This window comes from Oryza glaberrima, chromosome 8 (assembly GCF_000147395.1).
Source record: "Oryza glaberrima chromosome 8, OglaRS2, whole genome shotgun sequence".
NCBI classification, from domain to species: Eukaryota; Viridiplantae; Streptophyta; class Magnoliopsida; order Poales; family Poaceae; genus Oryza; species Oryza glaberrima.
The window spans coordinates 6,793,456-6,803,931 of record NC_068333.1 but is presented as its reverse complement, the minus strand read 5'-3'; the positions used below and the strand labels follow the sequence as shown (position 1 = coordinate 6,803,931).

The 10,476-nt window shown below is 42.8% G+C and overlaps 2 protein-coding genes across 7 annotated transcripts; both read right to left on the bottom strand.

The window, feature by feature from the left end:
- LOC127782098 (uncharacterized) lies at positions 1-3,137 on the bottom strand. 5 transcript variants are annotated; one of them, XM_052309164.1, is made up of 3 exons: positions 3,061-3,137; positions 2,049-2,501; positions 1-584 (listed from the first exon to the last, which is right to left on the bottom strand). In XM_052309164.1, the coding sequence occupies exon 3, from the start codon at positions 462-464 to the stop codon at positions 192-194; it is 273 nt and encodes a 90-aa protein (XP_052165124.1). In that variant the 5' UTR covers positions 465-584; positions 2,049-2,501; positions 3,061-3,137; the 3' UTR covers positions 1-191. The 5 variants fall into 5 exon arrangements, with proteins under 5 accessions (XP_052165124.1, XP_052165126.1, XP_052165127.1 ...); XM_052309166.1 differs by lacking the exon at positions 2,049-2,501 and having other exon boundaries at positions 3,061-3,129; XM_052309167.1 differs by lacking the exon at positions 3,061-3,137 and having other exon boundaries at positions 1-457; positions 2,049-2,935.
- Positions 3,138-3,987: 850 nt separating this feature from the next.
- Positions 3,988-8,887, bottom strand: LOC127782096 (endo-1,3;1,4-beta-D-glucanase-like). Of its 2 annotated transcripts, XM_052309159.1 has the most exons (7): positions 8,549-8,883; positions 8,368-8,389; positions 6,183-6,300; positions 5,115-5,205; positions 4,884-4,973; positions 4,692-4,792; positions 3,988-4,275 (listed from the first exon to the last, which is right to left on the bottom strand). In XM_052309159.1, exons 1-7 carry the CDS (start codon positions 8,823-8,825, stop codon positions 4,135-4,137), a joined length of 840 nt encoding a protein of 279 aa, XP_052165119.1. In that variant the 5' UTR covers positions 8,826-8,883; the 3' UTR covers positions 3,988-4,134. The 2 variants fall into 2 exon arrangements, with proteins under 2 accessions (XP_052165119.1, XP_052165120.1); XM_052309160.1 differs by lacking the exon at positions 5,115-5,205 and having other exon boundaries at positions 4,884-4,968; positions 8,549-8,887.
- Between the last annotated feature and the right edge of the window lie 1,589 nt (positions 8,888-10,476).

Genomic DNA, 10,476 nt, shown 5'->3' with positions numbered 1-10,476 from the left:
AATCCTGAAATTGACTGATTTATTGAACTCATAGCAACCATGTCATGGCAATTATCCAGCAAACATGATAACATCTCAGTTTTAATTGCACCAATTTTCCTCGAACCTATCACATAACTTTAGAAACAGAGCAGAAAGAAATCCTGAGTAAGAGGACAGCAAGCAAGAGAGCACGAAACCTCTCGCGTCGATCACTGCAGCTTCATCTCCATGATGCTCTTGGCCTTTGTGGCGTACAGAGAGTACACCACCGCCTGCCGCTTTGCCACCTCCAGCTGCTTCTTCCCGTCTGCGAACGCCGCCGCTGCAGCAACCGCATCGCCGAGGACACGGTTCTCGCGGAAGGCGTCCACGGTGCGGCGGCGCGTGTACTCACGGATGTTGTAGTCAGAGAACTGCCTTGCCGTGCGGAGGAAGGACCGGAAGAGGGACAGCGCCTCCGCTCTCGTCGGTGCCACTGCCATGGATACACTTTGTCACGGATGCTGTTTGTTAGCTAGAGAATTACTAGAGAACAACTCTCCAGAATCCAGATAGCTGCTTGGGCTAATGGCGGCAAGGGAAAGAAAAGAGGAGAGATGCCCCTGAACCACACACGACAAGAATGCAAAGGATTATTAGACCGCATCTTGACTAGTACAGTACTATTATAGCACTAGTAACAATAATAATTAATGAAAATTGAAAACTAGTACTAGTAATATGCCCGTGCTAAACGCTACAGTGTAATTCTATTTATCTTTAATAACTTTTAAAATTTCCTATTATCAAAAAAAGGCTATGATATGTGCAATTAAGCTTTAATTCAATTCATGTCGTACATATATAGAATATATCCTATACCCTGCAGGTAAATAACTACCCTAATGTTATATAAAGCGTTAAGATGCACATGTTCTTTGAACATTCAGCTTACACACACGGAGTATAAATACAGCACGCATATGTTTTATGAGCGATTTGATCATCACTACAAACATGAGAAAATGTCCTGACCCTAGTTAGGTGCCCATGCGTTGCAACGGGAAAATAATATATGCAATTGTTAGCTATGTACAATATAAATACCCTAATTCTTTGATCCAAAGTACTAAAGTATCCCACGTCAAATAATCTGACTCAAGGGGCAACAAATGATACATGCATAACAGTCCAGGATCTTGAGCATAGAAGAAACAAATGATACAAACCATTCCCATTATTATTTACAACACATTGCCCTGTGTTACTAAATGACATTATCCACCATAGCTGTCATGGTGCCTTTTTTATTGTCTGATCACGTCAACAAAATTAGGGTGCTCTATGGGCATAAATTTCAAAATATACGGAACATATAAACTATATGAAGGAATTTCCTCAAACACGGTAATAGCGTAACCGCAACATCGGGAAAGCATAAAAATCAGTGAACTAAAAATCGGGCCACTATTTGTGCCAACCTTATACTTTGGAGCAATTAGGCAGAAGCAAGGTGATTCCTTCTGAGTTTTTGAATTTGGTATGTCCCGTCAAGGCTTTCTGTCTATATATGCACACGTAGTAGGACCAACAAAATTGAAACCAAAACAAAATCCAGAACAATGTAGATCCCCTTGCACTGGTCTCACACAAAACACATAAAAAACCGAAACTTCTCCCCTTGGCACAATAATCATGACAATATTTTTTTCTGGAGCTTGCAATCAAGATGCAGCAATTGGTAAGCATTAGGAATTCTCACTGATGTATGCTATAGTGGGAGGGAGGAAAATTAAACAGAAAGTATATATTCATTTTTATTCACTATTTTATCTCTATTTCAGTCACTTTTAAACAGATGCATAATAGCCATCGATAATTTAATATTAGGATGATTCATAGCATCTGTTATCATGCTCCCGTATAACGCAGCCGCTCCCAAATTATGAAGTGTCATCGCATTGATCCAATGCAAAAGGAGAAAAAAATAAACTAAACGATCAGGTTTGAATAAATGTATCACGGCAATGTCAACCTAAGATTTGTAAGGGCTAAAAAATTGCAAGGAGGGCTAGAAAGCTGCTCACTGAGTTGGAACTCGTGACCGCACCGCAGCCTTTCCGTAGACCACCGTGTCGAGGCAGATTGAGCACTCGATCAGAGGGAGGGCGGCAAGGCCTTCTTGGCAATTGTTTGCAGAGGCTGAACACCGTGCAGCGGCAGATTGAGCACTTGATCGGAGGGAGGGCGGCAAGGCCTTCTTGGCAATCGTTTGCAGAGGCTGAACACCGTGCAGCGTTGGTGAAAGATAGCGGCGGACGGCAGCACTTTGTTGGCAGAAGATCTTCGGTGGGTGATTGATGGAAAGAGAGGGGAGGCGCAGGGTATAGCTATTTCGGAGGGAGCAGCTCAGGTGGTTGTGCGTGGCGACGATGGGGGAGATCCTGAGCAGCGTAGGGGGCGGCGATGTGGGAGGAGAGCGATGGCTGCGTGATTTGGGGAGGTCGCGGCGCGGTTGGCGTCGCCAATCTTGCAAAATACTGAAGGAACACAAAGAGAATCAAATCCAGCATGAGTAAAAACTTTTGAAAGTGCAGTGTGACAGTGGAATTCTTCTGTTTGACCATTTTAGTGAATAGTTTTAGCATATTTGGTCCTTTCTAAATGAAAAACAATTGTCAGGAAACATATTCATCTAGATTAGAGTGTTTATACTCAACAAACCAATGCATATGGAAGATCAATATGTACAAAGGTATATTACTACAAGGTTTCGGTGGCAATCCATGCAGAAACTAAAGGGAAAAAGATAAATCAACAGAATATTAAGAAATTAGCTCTAAAAACAATGAGGCATTCATCAGCTGCAATGAATATCATGAAATTAGCTCCAAAAATTGCACAAACATCAATAGGTTTCGTACGGAATAACATGACGATGAAATCAGAACTCATTCAACTGCATGATTGTCTAGGGTGAACTGAATTTTCGCCTCAACTTTTTTGCCCCCCCCCACCCCCCCCCCCCCCCCCCAAAAAAAAAAAAAACACCCTAGAGGCATATCATCGAGCACTACGGGAGCAATGCCACAATGGTACCTTGGAGCCACAGTATTTTCGGGCTGGAGGAGCGCGCCACGTGCAGGGGGCGGGGGGGGGGGGGGGAGAGCACGGCGGGGGGGTTGGACGGCGATTCAAACTCCGGTTCTGCCGCCCCTGAATTTTCTGATACGGGGCGGCGCGATAGCAGCTGGGCGGCGGCGAACCGCGGTCGGGGTGAGGGGTCGCCGGCGGCGTGATTTGCAGGCTTGCGGGTGTGCGAGAGAGAGGAGAGAGGAGAGGGGCGGCGGCGCGATTTGCGGGTGTGCGCGCGATCTGAGAGAGGAGGGGATAGGGGCGAGAGGTGAGAGAGGAGGGGGAACGTGGCGATACGAGGGGCGTTGGCAGGGTTTATACATTCCAGCACGGTTTTCGACAAGTTTTGTACTAGTACCGAATTTTAATTTTGACCAAATTTACTGTATGATATTTGAATTTGTCTGAAAGCATTCGAAATCCCAATCGAAAATTGATTCCGAGCCTTTGTCAAAACGTCGAAAAACCGCGAAAATCGATCGGCTTTCATTGGCTTTGTAAACCATGGGCGTTGGATTAGATGATTATATGGATCATCGGATTTAATATAATATAATAAATAATGAATAATAATATAATATAACAATAAATAAATCATAGGTTAATAGACTATAGTGCAGCAGTAACCGTGTAGGCGTGTACTAGTCATGATGAAGGAATTGAACATGGTAAAGGAATTGAACATGTTGACTTGTGTAACTGGTGATAAATCTAGCTATCAATTTAGTCTACTGTGTTGTAGCGTATCGGGTGAAATTAAGAGAAGAAAGTGATAGTACTCATTATAGAGTGAATTTTTTTTAATAAGTGGTTATAGCTTTTTTAGCAAAGACCAAAATTTTTTATTCTATTATTGAAAAATAGCAAAGCCCAGCAGGCATTGAGAGGGTATAAAGAAATTAGCAACCAAATTCAGATTGCAGACACTCATTGTATTCAGCCTGCATGCATGGCTGTTCATGCAAATTTGTACACGGACACCGGTAATTTATTCTGAATAAACAGTCGCATGTTCTTTCATGTATTTATTAAGTTTCATCACTTCAAGTGTTTCTGAAACCAGTCCAGCATTAAGGCGAGAGCTTGTTTCCCGGTTTCGAGAGCAAACGGGTCGCTGGTGTTATATCGACCGGCAAATCCATGGGAAACTCCTGGAAAAATCTTGGCGTAGAAATAAATCTGCAACAACAAAAATATCATGGTGTTACTCTGTATTATATGCTAGAAGAATAAATTGGGTCAAAGCCACAGTTTTTTTTAATTGATTTACAAGTGCCTTGTACATTGATGGACTTGTTAACTTGCCAAATATTTCAGTTTCAGTTATTCAGAGCTTTCAATCCTTTATTAGAACACACATAAGTTTTTTTTTCTTTCTCAATTCAATAAAATTTGCCGCATGTGCCGATTTATTAAAAAAAATCCCTTATTTATTCACGATGAGTCATCAACACGTGGATTTAACCTATATGTGATTGAGAGGATGAGGGACAAATTAGAAATCGTGTCAACTTTTAGTGGAAAATGAAGATTTTATCCGAGAAAAAAAGGTAACGAGACAAAAACATGCCCAACGAAATCAAACAAGAACTCACATCGTTTCTTTGACGCAAGGCATGCACATACTGGTAGACTAATCTTGGTGGTGTAACTGTGTCATTCTGGCCTCCAAGGATCTCGATGGGCCATTTAACCTCTGTTTATCAACGGGAATAATTAATATGAGTAAATAATACAGATTAGATCAAATGATAAATATTGCATAGCGCCAAAAAGATCAACTTCACCTTTCATATCATCAGCAGTCACTGCGTAAGGATGAGAGATGACAACCGCTTCTACCTCATTGGTTTTCGCTACCTCCACGGCAAACTTTCCTGCCAGATAAACATGTTTTTAGAGACTTTAATTTCTATCAAACATAGTATAATGTGGATAGCAATTGAGGAAGTTTCAAGAATATATGTAGATATAAACACATAAATACATTTTTCTTGTGTTTGATCAATATGACTCACCACCCCAACAATATCCTCCAACTCCAACAAGTGATTTCCCTTCGTTTCTTAGAAAAGCAAAGATTGATTTAGCTTTTTCAGCTTCTTTCACCTGCCATGCATGGTCAATTGAATATGCTCATCGATATCTACTTGTTGACTCAATTTCAACCTTTTGACTCATTGATATGCATCTTAATTTTCTAAAAAACAGAGGGGGAAACCCTCAGCTTCCTACAGAAACCATCCCTTACCCTCCATAAGCATCTCAGACAGGTCAAGGACTGAAGGTTTTGTTATGCAACTAAGATCAAATCACTCCTTAGTAGGTAAATCATTTGTATTTATTCAACTAAGATCAAATCACTCCTTAGCAACTAAGATCAAATCACTCCTTCGTCACAACAAACTTGAATAAATCATTTTTCACATACCCCAAAATCTAAACTTTAAATGGTTTTATTTTTTAATGATCAAAATTAGCTCGTATTGACAGCACGTGTTCCAAAAACGAGGCCCTGTTTGTTTTAGCTTAAGATTATTGTGATCTAGATTATTAAATCAGATTACTATAAGCCAGATTATAATAAGCTGACATAGAATAAGCTGTGAGTTGTTTGTTTCTCTAGATTATTGGAGGCATCTAAGGGTAGTGAGTCTTTAGCTACTTAATAATCTAGAAAAAGCTCCTCCAAATGAGATTATTAGGTTATAATAATCTGGCTTATAGATTATAATAATCTACTTGTTTGTTCCAGCTTACTCCTAATAATTCAGATTATAATAATCCTAAGCTGAATCAAGCGGGGCCTACTCCCTCCGTCCCATAAAAAACCAACCTAGGATCGGATTTGACACATCTCAATACTACGAATCTAAACATAGTACTAGGATGCGCCATATCCGGTTCTAGATTGATTTTTTATGGGATGAAGGAAGTATTTCTCGGAGCATGAGTACTGTAAGAACAAATCACTTCAGCCTCGTTTCAGTGGACCAGTTGCCCCATCCATGTGTATGGGGGGTATGACTTTGAAATTTTGGCCTATCCAAACGACGGCTTAAGATGGTGATCGAGACGAATTGTACCGGAGAGTGAGACTCGAGCCATTCGGTAAAGTTCACAGTTGTGGTTGCTGGATCTCCATGAAACAAATCAGGTACCACGACGTAATATCCGGCATCACCAACTTTATCAGCTATTTGCCTGTAATTGTCAGCATCATTATTATCACGCAAATGTGTTCTGTTTTCCGAAGTTATAGAGAAAACATATAAGAGCAAAAACACACACACATACATGTGTTAGGGACTTAAAGGTGTGTTCAGAACAACATTTTCCCAATTGCTAATCCCTCGTTTTCCATGCGCATACTGTCCAAACTGTCAAACGATTTGTTTTTTTCAAAAGAAAATTACATGAAAAGTTACTTTAAAATCATATTAATAATTTTTTTAAGTTTTTTTACCTAATACTTAATTAATTATATGCTAATTTGCTGCTCCATTTTATATGCTGGAGGTGAAGGGTTCCTAACCTTCAACACCGAATTCAGCCTTACAGCATCTCCAAGAGACTCTCCATCCAACTCTCCAAGCTAAATTTTAGCCAACATAGCAAAAAAAATAGTGCTCCAACAGACTTTCCGTCTATATGGCCAAGCCATCTAGCTGGCCAAATATGGCCACTCAATGCTATCGTCTATTTTCCTCCTCCCACGTTCTCTCTCTACCTCCATCAACCATAGCAACATTGTCGTCCTGGGAGCCGACTGCGGCCGTGGCCGAGTACCCTACCGACCACTGACTGCATGCGTGCCGAAGAGGTCGTAGCCGCGCACTAGGTCCGCCGCCTCACCGGACTTCTTCCAAGCACCGTCCCTACCGGTTCCCACTGCCACCCTGCCCCACCCCACGCCGATTCCTACTGCTGCGGGTGATGACCACCACCACCACCATCTGCCGCTGCCCCTTGAGACCACCACCAACCCCGACCCCGTCACCGCCTAGACTAGCGCCCTCCTCCATCGCTCCTTCATCCCTCTGCCAGCTGGACCCGTGCCATTGTGGCCATGGTAGCGGACTAGTAGTTGCTTCGCGGCATCCGCACCCGTGGCCTCCACTGCCTCCTCCCCCGCACCGTCTCCGCCTCCGTTCATCCTTGTCACCGTTGCTTTATGCCCTCATCGCCATCAACGTCCCACCCTCCCTCCGTCACGTGTCACCCCACGGAGCGGCGATGTGGAGGAAGGGACGAGTAGCTGATGCACCAGGGAATGTCGTGGCGGCTACACGGAGGGTGGCCATCTCAAGGCACCCTTCCCTTCCCCTTCATCCTCTCCGCCATCGCCGACAGCTGCTCCCAGGCTCCCAGCTCCTCCCGGCTCTGCAGCTACAGCTCCGGGCCGAGGAAGTGGCGGCAGCGTGGAGAAAGGGGGAGAGACAGCGGTGTGGAGGGAGTGGAGAGAGAAGAAGAAGAGAAGAATAGAGAGGATGGGTGAAAAAGGGTGGGAAGGTCAACATTTGGGACCTACTGTCACAGACTTAGAGGATGCTGAAGTGAGTAATGAATCTGACTTGATAAATCAGATGAAGAGTTAGCTATATGAGTGTTTGAAGAGTCTAATTCATATAATTTGGATAGTATGTTGGAGAAACTCGTAGGACTCACCAACATAGGTGTGTGTTTGTATGTGCGTGAGTGTGTTTGCTTCTGACTTGTACATGAAAAAAAATAGGATTTGTCAAAAAGAATTTAATTGGAATGAGAAACTTGGGCAAGCGTTGGTGCATCTTCCATTTAATTGAAATAAAAACAGTTTACCATATAAAATGAACATTTTTCCACGCCATTATTTTCTATGTAGAAATTAAATCAGTCTCTTTCCATAGCAGTTCATGTGTCAATTTTCTTTCCATGCGATTGTGACATGGCTACAAATCGGACACCCGATTTTATGGTGAAAAAGTAGGTGCTCTCCCCTACTACACTGTTGCATTTTTGGCTAGTGCAAAGAGGAGTCTATCCATACGCATGCAAAGCTACACACTTTATATCTCATTCCCATATATTTTATTTTAGCCTCCTTCTCGTATCTTCAAACTATTTTTTCCTAAATTATTTACCATATAATCGATTTGATCGTACCATTATATTTGTTATAATTAATTTTTTACAGTAATATCTTACACGATTATATTTTAATAAAAAAATAATATGATTTGTGCTAGAAAAGAAAACTAGAAAAAGAGGAGGATGACAAAGAAAATTTACCTCAGTAACGGCGCTTGGAAACCTGAGGAGTTAAACCAAATTAACAATCACGCATGCAGCAGCAAGCAATGAAATTAGCAGTTCATCATCAGTCCATAATCACCAAGGAATGAACAAATGGCAGTAGTGATCACTGATCAGTGGTTAGCTAGCTAGCTCAGGTAATCATATGCGTACTAACCGTAGACGTCGGAGGCGAGGACGATGGCCCGGCCGGAGTGGGCGGCGCCGGTGACGTAGGCCTCGTAGCCCGCCAGGTCGTGGACGACCACGCCGGCCTCGCCGCCGCCGGCCTTCATGTCCGGCGGGTGCTCAAAGCACTGCAAGCGCGGCGGAGCAGCCGCGGCGGCGGCGCCGGCCGCCGCGGCGAGGCAGAGGAGGAGGCTCAACGAAGCAGTTGCCATATGGTTAATTTGCATACTGATGGGTGAGAGACGATGCTTGGGCTTTTGTAACATGGATTTAACCGGTAGAGTCAGATGAACGCTGCAATCCTGCCCCCTTTTTTCTTGGAAAAAATAAACAGAGTGAAACTACCACACTTCGTAGGACGTACTCACTCCGTCTCATATTATAATTTGTATGTTTTTTTTTCTTAGTTAAATTTCTTTAAATTTATTCGAGTTTATAGAAAAATATAGTAACGAATATATTAAAATATGTTCAATGTCAAATTTAATGAAATAAATTTAGTATTGTAGATGTTGCTATTTTTTCTATAAACCCTGAAGAATTTTGACTAAAAAATATAATCAAACGACTGTAATATGGAACGGAGGGAGTACTCCCTAACTATTTGTCATTGTCGTTTAGAATTATATGTTATTGTCCTTTCGAATTATTTGTCGTTGTCGTTTCAAGGTGGTCCAATTTAATGTTTGGAATATAGTGAGTTGAACCACATTCGCATCAATTCTACGTGTCCCAAGCTCAAGAAATATTTCGAGGAGGATGAGAAAGACAACAAGGATAACAACGGCTTATCTTAATTTGAAGATAAAATTAAAGGAAGAACTACAAGTGCAAACTTGTGTGTCAAATGCTACAAGCTTTCAAAGGAAGTTGAGTTTAGCGATGAAGAATAATCGGAAAGCGAGGATGATAAAAAAGCAGATGCAAAAGGTAGCCATTTGTAAGTTTATGTCTTACTGTAAAACGTTCGTGCGTTGCAACATGAAAACCTACCCACTCAAAACTGTGACACCTTATTACACATGTAGTATTCCAGTGAAACGTGACATTGCCTCATGTGGATTGTTATCTCGTCACGCTCGCTTCATACAAAATGGAGGTATCGAATCATATGTGTTGAAATCACATCAATATTGGGGAAAACAACAAAGAAAATAATATCATAAACAATGACTAACCAAATGTAATATTATTTTCTTATCGCCCAAAAATTTTAGACCATTTAATAATTGAGAAAATTCGATCCATAGCGTAGGAAAAAAGCGGTACCAAAAAATAGCACAAAAGTTTTTCGCTTTCGATTAGAAGCACATGCCACCGGTTTTTCTTCGCTCTATAGCACTTCCGTCAGGGTTAGAGTTAACAGCATTAGATTGAAGTATAGAAAAATTTTGTTGGACCCATTTGCCCTTCGTCTTCCTGTGTCATCTCGTCCTCTCGGACCGGTGCCCACGACGACTGCGCCGTCGCCAAACTGCGAAGCGGCGACGATCCCCGTCCCCATCCCCGCCACCGCCATCCCCATCCCCAGCCACGTGCCATTCCGTGTCCCTGTCGGCTCCCGTCGCGACGACAACAGCAGTTGTAGGAAGCTGTACGGCCGGCTGGTGGCCATCAGGCCCTACCACCGCGGTCGGGACGAGCACCATGCCATGGAGCAGCACAAGTGGCGCTTCCTCCAGCGAGCACCCACCGTCCCGCTCTCCGACTTCGTGGACGCGGTTCGGGCCGTCGAGCAGCGTGCTCGCTGCTGCTACAGCGAGAGCACGGCCATCTTGAACGACGACGGCGACGGATTCGCGGAGATGCTGCTCCTCGATGGCTGCTTCATTCTCGAGTTCTCGGCGAAGCTGAGCCGCACGAATTAGTGCACTTGCAAAAAGCTAATTAGGATTTAATTAATTAGTTGATTAATTT

Excerpts from the sequence above, each read along its gene's own strand:
- LOC127782098 (XM_052309164.1), bottom strand. The coding sequence starts at position 464 with ATGGCAGTGGCACCGACGAGAGCGGAGGCGCTGTCCCTCTTCCGGTCC.
- LOC127782096 (XM_052309159.1), bottom strand. The coding sequence starts at position 8,825 with ATGTTACAAAAGCCCAAGCATCGTCTCTCACCCATCAGTATGCAAATT. Across the intron at positions 5,206-6,182 it reads GGCTCGAGTCTCACTCTCCG|GTGAAAGAAGCTGAAAAAGC; the intron begins GTACAATTCGTC and ends CATGCATGGCAG. Across the intron at positions 4,974-5,114 it reads TGGAGGATATTGTTGGGGTG|GAAAGTTTGCCGTGGAGGTA; the intron begins GTGAGTCATATT and ends TTTATCTGGCAG.